The following is a 13,275-nucleotide window of genomic DNA, read 5'->3' as shown; positions in this document are numbered from 1 at the left end:
ACTAAACTACGTAGAGAGCAATTCGAGCTTGCCTGAAGAGGAATACGCTGCTCCAGTCAACTTGACTAGCCCGCATCTACCACATTTCTAAAAGATGCTGTTGCAGTCGAAAAAAAATCTGGAAATTACTAATAGCATCAACATCAACCTTGTAAATTAAACACTCAAACTGCAGATCTTACCATTCCTCACCTCACCTACAAAAATTATTTGTGTACGGAGGAAATATCTATTTTCATCCGCTTATAAAACCTGCCAACACTGCAAGGAAAAGTTCCATCTCTTCTTTCATCCCCCTTCATCTCTTTCTCTTGGCACCAGCACCTGAACCTCGGCCGCCCCTTTTCTCGCTGGCAGCAGCAGCAGAACCACCTCTACCCCTGCCAGCTGGTGTCTTCTTTGCACTTGTATTTGGCGCACCCTTCAAATCGAATTGTACTTGCACTCCTGCACGGTATGAGGAACGCAAAAATCATGCACTCTGGAACGAATTGTACTGGTACATTTAAATAGCCTGAATATGCGAGCTTTCAAATTTAGTCGCATCCATGTAGGATGCACCAGTTACCTTTTGTGTTCAAACTTTGCAGTTCCTTTTGCAGCTTCTCACCAACAGCTGAACCTTCTAACACACAGAAAAAAATCACTAAGTGATCACAAATAAGTCAGATGGTACCAACCAGAATGGTTAGAGTCCAGAAGCAAACTAGCTCGCGTAATTTTTCGTTCCATTTACAACCCTAATGGCATAACTAAAACTTTTTTCTGAGTAAGGTCCTTCCGGCAATATATAAGAGAATTACAGTGTCATTAACTCTAAAACAAACCATTTCTGGCGGTGTCAAGTTTCTTTACAAGAAACAGAGCAAAATCCTAGAACATTATTTCAATATTCTACAGAGATGCACACTCAGAGGCAATAATATATCAACAGGTCACGAAAGAACATTTTTAAAGCATTCCCTGTAATTCATTTCCTCTACTTTCTGCAATTTGGAAAACCCAGATAGCATGGAACATGCCCTCCATTTCTTATGAAGTACAACATGTTAGCATACACCATTTTTATTTTACAGCATAATAATGATAGAGCTTTCTGTTCCAGAAACATCTTAAGGCAACACCTTTTCACAAAATATACTGCAGAACAAAATGGCCATTTATGGTTATGAAAACTTTCCGAAAACTAAAGTAGGCCCACCAAAAAGAATTATCTATAAAAGAGAAAAGGAGCAGCAAAATGATGAATGAAAAACTTACCCAAGTCCTCTGTATCTGACGAATTTTCATCTTCACTCTGAACCAAAGTATCATCAATGTTCTCTCCAATTGCATCATCAGATGGTTCTAAAAGCGCAGCAATCCGCTTCTTAGGGGCCTTTTTCATTCCAGGAATAGTGACAAAATCTGCAGCTCGTACCATCCTTGTTTTGCTTCCTTCTTTGTATGCTTTTGTCAGAGCTGCTTTTACAGCAGGCACTATGCCATCTAGCGGATTTGGATGCCCCTGATATATAGCATAGCGATGAGAAAAATTTGAAAATTTTGGAGCAGTATAGCAACAGCAACCACCATGCCTGCACCAAGCGTTACCTGATATTTGGATAACTCCACAATAGTATCAAAGTCATCCTGACTAATGGAGTAAGTGTTCATGAACTCCACAACTTCCTGCACTGCTTCATCCTGATATTGTGTAACATAGAAGATGGATTTACAACTGATCATCAACACAACTGTTTTACATATTTTGCAATTAATGTATATCTTCATATACTAGAATAGATTATCTCCAACCTTAGGCAGTTCACGGAGAGGCGTGGTCAATCGTTTCAGAAGAAGAGAAAGGTATTCAACTCGCACTGTTTCCCTAACCAATTTACAAACAAGAAATTAAGAAGACTCCAAGGTACACAAAATCAGACAAATAAAAGTGGTAGAGAGAGGAAGGGAGGGAGGGGTAGTGGTCTTGAATGTACACATTCACTAATAAAAACCTTGGCATGACGAACTTTTTATTTCTTTTTTGTCACAACTACATGATAAAATATCAGGAATCCAATTAAATATATCGAACATAATTCAACAATTGGAAATTTCCAAAATTTTCCAGTTAAAATGCAACAGTAGGACTGAAAACAGAAGGAAAAATAAAAGTAACCACTAAACTCCTAAACAAATATATACAGTTGAAGTTTCCTTGGCAAGGATACCATGGCCATGCACACACAAGAAAATATAAGCTTACAACTTTCCACATGGATCTAAAGTTCTAGGGCTCCATATAAACACCATTGGTTGCATACTTGTATATTATTTTCAATCCTTATATAAGTCAATAACGTTGAGCATTATGGCCTTGTTTGGTGTCTGGGATTGGATTGCTGAATGAAGAAACGGAAGTCACTTCCAAAGTTTGTCCAAGTTTAAAGTAAAAGATGGATTTATGAAGGATTGACAAGGATAAGTTTCCTTCATGTTTCCTTCATGACTAATCCATCTTCTACCTTCAACATGGAAGCTTTTTGAAAGTTGAATCAATTTCTTGCTTCAACACGCTGAATCTAGTGACTTCTCCCATCCAATCCAATCCTTGACGCCACACGAGGCTGTATGGTGGCATAAGCCATTGCAAAACTCAAATGCATTAGGTTACCGACCAAAAATTCAAACATAGAACGGAAACTACCTCCCCGAACTAGATTCACGAGAAGCAAGAAGATGGACATGCAAATCTTCCAAGAGCCTACGATTCTTTCCTAATGTTGAGTTCTTTCCCAGCCACCCTCCAAATCTATTAAAATTCCTTTCTCCCTGCACAATAAGGTCAACTTGTGGCGATAAGCATAAACCTTGATGCATATAACATGCATATTTGAAAACACTAGGAAGATATACAACAACAACCACCAAGCCTTATCCCACTAGGAAGACATATAACCCAACAAAAATATTTATGAAGTGAAGAAATGGATTAATTTAGTCTTTTTTTTTTTTTTTTTTTTTTTTTTTCAGATTCTTTACAATACTATACACAAGTCAACAAAAGATCCTAATATTATGCGCACCCCTCTGTGTAGCTTTATAGATGTAACGTGATCATAGGAAAGCTGTATAAATAAAATGTGAATAACACAGAAAAGACCATTATAGAACCATTTATATGAAGGCTGCAACAATATGTGCATCGCTAGAGCACACAGAATGAACACATTTTCAAGGCCAAAGAGAGGACCAGTTAACGCTCTTTGAATTTATAAACTTGCAAGGAAAAGGAAATAAATTACCTGCTCAAGTGTCTCTCTTTGCCCCCGCAACAACGCAGCACTGGTTATAGATATAAAATAATACCACGAATCAGAAATTATGTATAAATTCATAAAGAAATTATCTCAGCTGATGTGAAGAAACATACGGAATTATAGAGGATGAAAGAGAAGCACTTTGGGAAAGCTGCCATTGCCGATATTTCCTAATCTGTACATTGAAAATATCTCCATTGCCAATAGACTCAGCGGCACGGGCAATCAAGTTCATACGTTTAATACCACTATCATCTTTAACAGCTGCACTTGGCCTATAGTTGATATAATTTTCCTACCAGAAATTGAAAAATGGAACTAATGTATTAGAATATTTAAACTTTTGGCTACAAATATGATCATTTGGAAAAAAAAGAATAGCGTGCAGTTTTTAAAATTTGATGAGTGCAGAAGCATAAGTAGATTCAAGTGAATGCAACTTTCATCCAAGTCCATCAAGAATCAAAGTAACCAAAAGAAAATAAGTAGAATAACATTCTGATTCTAGTCATTTGCATGAGAACAAGCGGCACTAAGATCTTAAATCAACCAACACGATTTGAAAAGTTGTAGGAGACGTGTAAGCCTCATGGGAAGAGAGATAGAGGGAGATGAGAGGGAGAATCTGATAACTTTGAAGTCAAATTTTCCATCTTTTCTTCCTACTTAATTGTTATTGTACCAAATTACAAAATATTCAAAATTATATCTCATGAGACAGATATTCCTCTTTCTATTTTTCTCTTTTATTTTTGGTCAGAGTCAAGCTACAAATGTAAAACAAGTTCTTCATATTGATGCCAGTTCAAAAAACATCAAAGAAATTTCAAAAACTTATATTTCTCAGAAATAATGCTCCTACTAGGTAAGTGTCCCTTCAAAATTCTGGCCCTCATTAATACCATCTCCCACCGAAAAGCATTACCAGATGAAGCTTCATACAGTCATATTTTTACTATAAAAATTCCACTCCTGATGTTACTGTCCTTTCTTTACAATTAACCTATGTGAAACAAACTAAAGCATTGCACTGTTTGTTATAGCATTTTTTATCCAGTATATGCCAGCCAAAAAGCAAGTGTGCTAGCAAAGAAAGAACCTGGATTAGTAGAGGGACTAGGTCAGGATCACTCATACTCAGGTCAACTCGCTCATCCATTCGCAGCTTTCCAGCATTAAAACCAAACAGCCTGCAAGCATAAAAGACAAGCCGGCATCGCGCACATGGTAAAGAGAAATAAAAATACCGTATCTGGTCATACAATAAATGTCAAAAGGTTATATTGGATAAAGTAAGGTTTTGAGCATCGTAACAGTGGAGTTTTGTGGGAAAATGTGACATTTTGTGAATTGTGTGACAGTATAGGTTCTGTGGGATAAATTGAGGTTTTGGACAATCAATTTTTTTTAGAAACGATAAAATTTTATTAAAACAATAACATGAATTACAAAAAAGTGGATAAGAAATCCACCATCTAGTAAAACTAGCTTAAGACCTCTCAAGAAAATCTATTTACAAGTAACTAAAACTAAAGCTAAACCAAATTTTTTTTAGAAAGAGAATAACTGAACTCATTAGAAACTGATGCCCAGTATCTTACTCTACCCATAGTTCTACCCCACTCCATTATAATCCTCATAAACTCTTCTACAACGCTCCAACCAAATGTTTCAAAAAACTGCCCCGCAAAGCTTTGGCTTTCCTCCCCTTTCCTAAAGCCTCGAACTTGGTGCTTAGAAGCTCGAAACAACCCTTTGGAATAACCCAACTTGCTCTAACTTCCAGGAACAATTTCCACCACAACTGTGTTAGGTAAGAACAATGGAGAAAAACATGATTAACACTCCTCAGTTTTACACAAGATGTACCAATGGGGAGAAATGCAAATAAAAGGCCTTCGCCTTTGAACTTGATAACAGGTGTTGGTAACAGGAGTTGGCCTTCCCAATAGCCAAGAACTTTGACTTTCGGAGGAGGTTTTGAATTCCAAATCTGAGAAAAGGGTCAAAAATGTTGCACAGTTCCATTACCCCCCATCGAGAAATAGAACTGACTAATCCTTAAGGCAAAGGGTCGAGAAACTGGCTCTCTTCTGTGTTTATAGAAATACTATATTTTTGGCAGATTTAAGGGCTATAATTATTTAAACTTATGCAATGTGTTTGTATTCTTTTTGTATGGTAGATGGAAAACTTCTTTTCTCATAAATAATATTATTTTTTTTAAAAGAGATTTGGTTCAGAGCAGTAAGTTGTTCTGATTTGTGGATGGTAGGTTAGTTTCTCTATTTCTCTCTCAGTAAATAGCTTGTCCATGGCATCCTATTAAAAGCAAAAGTATAAGTATAATTGAGAGCAAAGCAGTGAAGTTAAAAACATGGTTCAAACAACCTCAAATTATCAATCAAGAAACCAAGTTCAGAAAATGCAAATGAATAAGAGACAAACATATCAAAGATTCAAAAGACAACAAGATGCAGAGAACCCGAGCCAAAAAGAGATCTTTGCTGCCATACTTGTCAACAGCTGTGAATGGTGAAATATCTTCATCCTTTGAACTGCTTAATAAACGCTGCCGTACATCATCATATTTAATGACAGACATTGAGAGGCTCATATATTGCAATTGGTTAACTGCCATTCGCATGTCTCCATTAACTTTTTCTGCAAGTTCCTCAAGAGCAATCTGACAATGAATAGAAAATTAATCAACAAGGGGGAAAAAGAATCTTTAGACACATGCCGGAAACCGGAGAAGCGCGGTGCCTGATCACATGTAAAACCATAATAAAAAATGATTATGAAGGTTAGCACTAAAAAAAAAAAAAAAGAACCAATACCTAAACTGAGTTTGGTCCTAACAACATCTCATCCCAGGGAAGAAAAAGAACAATTACAAGAAAAATGGTAGGGGGGGAAAAGAGAAAATGGAAAAACAACTACACTGTAAAGAACCATATAAAACTTTTCTAAACTAAATTAACATGGGGAGAAAAAAAAAATTAAAATTCTACAATATGTTGTGTTACAACAGCAGAATTGTATCCCACATGATATTTTGGTGAATGGAAGCTTTTGTAGCACTATAGTATATGAAAACACCAAAAAGTATACTAACATCACCATGGGAAAAAAATGCACTCAGAGTTGTAAAGCATTTACCTCATTAACTTGAAGGCCTTCAGCATTTGCAACTTGCATCAACCTCTTTGCCATCTACAAACCATAAACAAAATTTAATAACAGCATAGTGGCAGCAACCTTATTATTCTTCAAAGGTATGTCAAATATAAGTGTCAAAAAGTCTGAAGTTCCAAAATAAAAATCACTTGACAAAATCTCAAATGCAATTTCCTTATCCATCAAAAACAAAATCTTGCAAATGGAAATCACTATTGCAGAGTTTTATAGATGAAAATTAATCTTCCCCTTCCTGCCCCACCAAACTACAATGTCAACCCACTTGTTTAACGATCAAAATTTATATTTGGTAACAAGAAATTTTTGTAGCACTCAACACCACAGTCCAACAAACATTATAAGCTTATACTATAGAAGCATGTTGTAAAATTCTTTAAAAAAAAAAATATTAGTCAAGTGAAAGGACATGTGTTAGATGATCAGGTGTATGGTGAGCATACACCATAGTTATGGTGGTAAGCAAAAATGCTCCCGCATCATAACCAGCATAAACAATTTCAATTTTCATCACAAATGTCAATTTGTATGTCTGAAAACATAACATTGCATCAACGTAGCAAACCAAAAAAAAAGAAGAAAAAAGAACTTCAACAATAAGGCATGATTCAGAACGAATAACTAAATGTGCAATTGACTAGAAGAAACAATATGGATATTCTTCCAAATACTCAAATATACATGGGTACAAACAATTTAGGGAGGTGGAAGGAGACCTGTTGCTTGGTAGGTTTGCGAAAACTGAGAAGCAAACAGTAGTTCACAAGACTTTTTAGTTTCTGACTGTAACGATCATTACAAATGCAGATAATAGGAATTTTTGAAATCTTTATGCTAGCAATAAGATCAGCAACTCCTCCCCGATCTCCAGCAGACATCCCATCAACCTCATCCATAATCAGCACAGTTTTTGGATGCTTTGATCTGCAAATTTAACTAAGCATCAACTAGAGAAAATAATTCTAACAGGCACATCTTATGTGTAAATGCACCCCAAATAATATATACTATAGATTAGGCTTAATTACTGTGTTCCCCCTTGAAAGATGTCTCTAATCCCACTTAACCGCGAAATCAGTCAGGATCCCCCTCTCTGCCAAACCCCCATCCAACCCTTCCCCAAATTCCAACAGATTTCACTGCCAATCCTACTCCTTGTACCCCTTCCTCCCTGCGCACCCTCACCAACCCCCATCCCCACCCTCTCTCATTAATTTTTTAAATTTCCCTCTCCTTAAGAATCTCACTTGAGCCACATCAGCAGCTAAGGAATTTTTTACGAACTTGACGGTGAGGAGAAAAATGGGACTCAAAAAGTGCGATTAGGACGAAATACTGTAGTGAAGCCATTGTTGAGAGAGAGAGGGAGAGTAAAACCAACCCATCCATGCTCAGGGCCTTGTTACTGACAAGCTCTTTAATTGAATTTGCATTGCTTCCACCAATTCCCTTTTCAATCTTTGAATCAGCTTTCCCACGACTGTCACTAGCATTTACCTAAACAATTCAGCAATATTCAAATTATCTTTTAGTTCTGCAAAATTCAAATTTAGCAGGAGAGAACAGAATATAGCATTCAGTAACATAATTCAGCAATATTCAAATTCTGTCATAGTTCTGCTTATTGGTTAAAGTATGACACCTCAATTGCCTGGAAACCAAGCATCTGACTGACTAACTTTGCAGACGTCGTTTTCCCTATACCAGGTGTTCCACTTAAAAGTACAGCCTTTTTTGCACCAGAATTGGTTGGGTTTTTTCCTTTTTTCTTATCTCCAGTATCAAGAAATTGCTCATTCCAATGTGACAACCAATCATGAAGCTGCTTTACCTGCAGATTAGACATTACATCATCTGTATCGAGCTTTACTTCTGCTTCCCAGAGAGATGCATGTGCAGACAACGATTCAACAGCACATGCAATGGTGGCAAAACAATGACCAACATACCAGTGATTGATTGCCAATAATGTCGTTTGGAACCTTTGGCCTATATTTTTCTGTCCAAGTAAAAGTAGAATGCTCGGTAGTTTGCTTCTTACGCCTAGCAAGGGAGGCATCTGACTGCAACTGTTTGCTAGATGCACTTGATGCCAACGAGCTTCCGGTGCAATCTTCTGGAACAGTCACACGCCAATTTTATAAGAAAAATCCAATAATGATGCAACTACTTTTGTTTTTCAAATAAGACGCAGCTGCTTAATTAGCCTCAAAATCCATATAACAAGAAAAACATTACCTTTGGTCTCCATGTCATAAAGAGTGCACAATAATTTAAACACTTTTGAAAATCGAGACAAATAGGAAGGAAAAATAAGCAAAAACATCACATCACAAAACATAAAGTTGATTCTGAAGAATAGATAACAACTAAAACTTAAAAATGTAAGTTTTATTCCCAAGTAACACTGAGAGCAGAAAACTTTGGATACATGGTCCCAGTTAGCAAATAAAAAAAATGTAACAGAAAATAAGTTAATCATACTGATACCATCTGTAGTTTGGAACACTTCGTACTACCCTATGAACATAGTCTGACAAAGAACAGATAATAACCACTCAAATAGCAGAACGAGATGAAGGCAGTACAGAAAAAGATGGATCAGGAGCCATCAGGAAGATTATTAAAAACCAGGTAAATAAAAGATAAACTACACAAAACAAAGAAAAAAAAAATAGTCCAAAACAGCAGGGCAATCAATTGTAGCAAAGTAATAGAGACATCATTAAAGTTCTGGGTGTCCCAACGAGACGCCATAAATGAATTATATCTAAAGGTGTAGCACAACTTTTTTTTTCTATCACCAAAACTTCACATATTCATTCCTTCACACACCACCCAAGCGGATGCAAGATGGCACGCCGCCACAAGGTTCCAAAGTTATTTTTCATTTTCCTTCCCAAAAAGCATTCAGACAACAAAGAACCACAGTGCCACAAATCACCAGAATTAGCCAAACTAAAGGACCACATCTGTTCCCAATTGTGTACAGAAGAAGAGAGTGCAAAATACATGATCAAATTATTCACCACAACAATGAACGGTACTATTGCCCTTATATGCTATCTGTGCAAAAATATGTATAAACACTATGGACACAAGATAATTGAGAAATAAGACACCCTTGACCCTTTTCATATATTTAGATTATAGAGCAAACCCTTGAAGAGAAGTACAAATTCAATCCCTTGAATCGGATTATATTGCATAAGAATTAACCTAATTGGGCACCACAAGCAAGCATGAGAGAGGGAGACAAGCAAATAAACATCTACATAATTAAATAGAGGGAGAGAAGCAACTAAACATCTACATAATTCAATGGCCTAAATGTATAATGAGGACAATGCAAGAACACAACGAATACATATATTACAAAGTTTGACAGAGAAAAAAGATAAATCAGAATGAAAAGCAAGTTTCAATCAAGCAACAAACTATTGAGACTCGAGCTATCATACACACCCAAATTATTGAGTAAACCCAGCCAAACCAAAAACCAAATTATATATCTGCAATTAGAACAACACACCCAAATTACTTAATGAACTGGGACATACTCTTCAATGTTACTTTCTTAGGGCTTTTACTGTGCAAAGATGCTGCTGCAGCATCATCCACAGATTTCTTTGCTTCTTGTACAGGTACTTTAGCACCAATAGACGCCCGAATCATACCAAACAATCCATCCTCGGTAAGAAAAGCCGTACTACAAAATACAATTATTATTTAGATAAAAATAAAGCAAATATAGGAAATATGAAAAATCTAGTTCGGTTTAAGACAGCAACCCAAGTTCTTTGGCTTTGGAGGATTTCCTTCCCTCAATATCTTCATCGCATAAAAGATAATTCTGCAAATAGACCATGTTAATCAAATGTTAGCACTGGTATGTAAATTGAAGGGAAGGGAATACAAGATAGAAACATCAACAAACCGTTTTCTTGCTGACAGATCCAGTAATACGACCGCCATGACGTTTAATTAAATCCTCTGCTTCTTCTCTTTCCAAACTGTAAGTAGTAAAGTTTAAACTTCAATATTAGAATGAATGGAAAACAAACATTTATTGAAATCTACCAAAGAAAATAGGGAAGAAGAAACTCATGCTGCCAGACAAACACTATACTTGAAACCATAATACCTACACAATCCTGACAAGCATGTGAATGTCACAAATATATTACAATAAATACCTGTCAAGTGTACCACTAATTACAAAAGTCAAGCCAGCTAAACAATTGGGAGCACCTTCAGGAACTTCCTGAGACATGCAAACATGGACTAATCGGTAACATCAAGAATAATACAATAATTTTAATAATCAATTCCACATATTCCAAAACATTAAACCTTTTCTCCTTTGTGTGGAGGATCTTTCCTTTCTCCAAAATTCATAAATCCGCCTCGTCCAGCACCCCTGCCTCTTCCACCAGCTGGTGCTGCCGAAGCACCTCTTCCACCACGACCCCTACCAGCCGGCTTGAGGGATGATTCGGCAACCTTTTCATCTTCATCGCCACCTTCATCAATAGCCGTAACCTTCCGTGGGATTCCCGTGCCAGATGTGCTCTTCAATTTCTTACTAGGAGTAGCATCAACTGATTTCTTCTTCGAATTAGGAGAGACAAAATCGTCATCATCGTCATCATCAACTTTGTGAGCTTTTTTTGCAGGTGAAGGTTTAACAGATTCATCAGGATCCTTGTGAGGCTTTCTTTTGGCTGAAACTTCAGTTGTTCCTTTTTCATCTTTTGGCTTATCTGTGGGGAAATACTTGCTCGTTTTCCTCCTACCAGAATTTTCTTGACCTCCTTGCACCTGGTTTATCACAGATATCAGAATTAAAGAACAAAATGGAAACCTTATTATGATTAATATAGTTTCACAATTCCCCTGTTTCCATGACTCAAACCCGTGATCTTTTGGCCACAAAGAAGCAACCTTTCTGTTGCGCCAAGAATCACCCTCAAAATACACACAATATGACTAAGAAAATAATCCTCCTTTTCATACAATTTTCTCAGCAAAACCGAGCAATAGTATGAATTTCATGTTGTTAAAAAAGAACATTGAAACAAACGTAAAATGCAATGAACCTACTGGTTCTTTAGGCTCAGTCTTCTGTGAAACGGTCGCCTCCGGTTTCTTGGTGTTTCCCTTGTCGTGCGACTTCATAAACCACTTCCTAATATCTGCCTGGGATTTGATTCATCCAAATAAACAAACGCCAGACAAAAAAAAAAAAAAAGATTTCATCATCAGCTTATGAAGGGCAAGAAGAATAATCAACCGTCAAATCTTTAAACCCTAGAAAATGCAATTTGGAGGAAAGTTTAGCATGAAAAAATAAAAAAAAAAAATTAGTAATCTGAAGTTACCATGTCTGAAGCTTTGGTTAAGCTACAATGCAGTATCAAGGACACTAAATTATCTCAGAAATCAAACCCACACGGAAACTTGAAGAGGTCTTTGCCTTGGGTTTTTAGGGTGTGTTTGTGTTTGTGTAAGGGTTTAAAAGGGAGTCTTGACAAAATGGTGGGATTCTTGAATACCCTGTTTGGGTAATTTTACAAGGGTCTTAAGAAAACGAGGGATTAATTAAACTGTATCTCAAACCCCTCCTCCGCCTCAAGAGGTAGGATTGCGTCGTCCCTCCTTCCTCGTGATTCCTCTCTCTCTTGCTGCACTGTGCCTCCCTTCACTCTCGCTGCCTGCACTCCCCCTCGCGATCCCACGCCTGTTACCTCTTGTTTGGTTGCTGAGAAAGAAAATCAAGTTCACTGGATTTCAATCGCTGCTTTCTTCTTTTCCTGCTGTATTTAAGTTATTTTATTTTTGGGTTTATTTTATTTTCTGTAAATATTTTGTATTTATCATTTTTTTTTTTTTTGCCCTGAATTATCATTATTAGGACACTTATATTTTATAACCCTTCTTCCAGAACATTTTTTTTATTTTTCAGTTTTGATTTAGACTTTTTAGCAAATGGTTTTGAAATTTACATGTTGGTCTCTAACAAAAATTGATAGAAGAGTTTTTAAAGTTTGTCCATTATAAATTATTTTTAGTTATTGTATGAAAATCTATCTATATTTTTGTTAAATTATCTGATCACCTTTTTAAAAGTATTTTAATCAAAATCAATTCATCTACTTAACAAATATATTGATAAATTTTTTTATAATAAACAAATTCTAATATCATTTCTATTGAGTTTTATTGTCAGATACCAAAAGATAGAGGGTCATGTCAATCTAAAAAAATATTTTAATTTAATCTTTGTTTTTAATACATAATCTTTTTCTTTTCATATAACAAACAAATAGACATTAGATAAGCATATTAAAAATCAAAACCCATCTCCAATGAAGGGCTACATGGAAACTTAAAAAAAAAAAAAAAAGTTCAGTAGCCCAATCCTACCGGGCTTGCCATATTCGGCCGTCAAAAATAGAACGGGCCAAAATTGTCCATGGGCCCAGCCTGAGAAAAGTTGCTGGGATAACTGGGTTGATGCAATCGGGTGTTGCGGGTTGCATGTTTTATCACACACACGCAGTTTTTTATGTATAAAATCAGGCACCCGAGTACATCCAACGGTCCAGGAAAAGCAGGCTGACGTCAACTAGCTATTACATGCACTTTACAGGGTTTACCATCACTGCTCCCCAAATAACGTTAAGGGGACATTATGATTCAACCGTTACTGGGGGAAAGTTTGCTTCATGATTGTACTTTGGTAAAACTTGCTTCATGATTTAATCATTGGCAT

The 13,275-nt window shown here is 36.4% G+C and overlaps 1 protein-coding gene across 2 annotated transcripts; it reads right to left on the bottom strand.

Moving 5' to 3' along the window:
* Positions 1–33: 33 nt before the first annotated feature.
* Positions 34–12,317, bottom strand: LOC103951725 (replication factor C subunit 1). Of its 2 annotated transcripts, none has more exons than XM_048585997.1 (22): positions 11,882–12,317; positions 11,604–11,699; positions 10,854–11,321; positions 10,697–10,764; positions 10,438–10,513; positions 10,292–10,353; positions 10,061–10,209; positions 8,450–8,616; positions 8,143–8,331; positions 7,882–7,997; positions 7,217–7,424; positions 6,465–6,518; positions 5,819–5,988; positions 4,402–4,492; positions 3,416–3,597; positions 3,288–3,327; positions 2,690–2,814; positions 1,798–1,870; positions 1,594–1,686; positions 1,261–1,507; positions 569–622; positions 34–447 (listed from the first exon to the last, which is right to left on the bottom strand). In XM_048585997.1, the coding sequence occupies exons 1-22, from the start codon at positions 11,882–11,884 to the stop codon at positions 299–301; spliced, it is 2,880 nt and encodes a 959-aa protein (XP_048441954.1). In that variant the 5' UTR covers positions 11,885–12,317; the 3' UTR covers positions 34–298. The 2 variants fall into 2 exon arrangements, with proteins under 2 accessions (XP_048441954.1, XP_009361449.2); XM_009363174.3 differs by having other exon boundaries at positions 569–625; positions 11,882–12,313.
* Positions 12,318–13,275: the final 958 nt, after the last annotated feature.

The sequence above is a fragment of a genome, unplaced genomic scaffold, assembly GCF_019419815.1.
Source record: "Pyrus x bretschneideri cultivar Hongxiangsu unplaced genomic scaffold, Pyrus_bretschneideri_v1 Contig24, whole genome shotgun sequence".
In the NCBI taxonomy this organism is placed as follows: domain Eukaryota; kingdom Viridiplantae; phylum Streptophyta; class Magnoliopsida; order Rosales; family Rosaceae; genus Pyrus; species Pyrus x bretschneideri.
The sequence above is the reverse complement of the archived record's forward strand: the minus strand, read 5'-3'. Positions and strand labels throughout refer to the sequence as shown.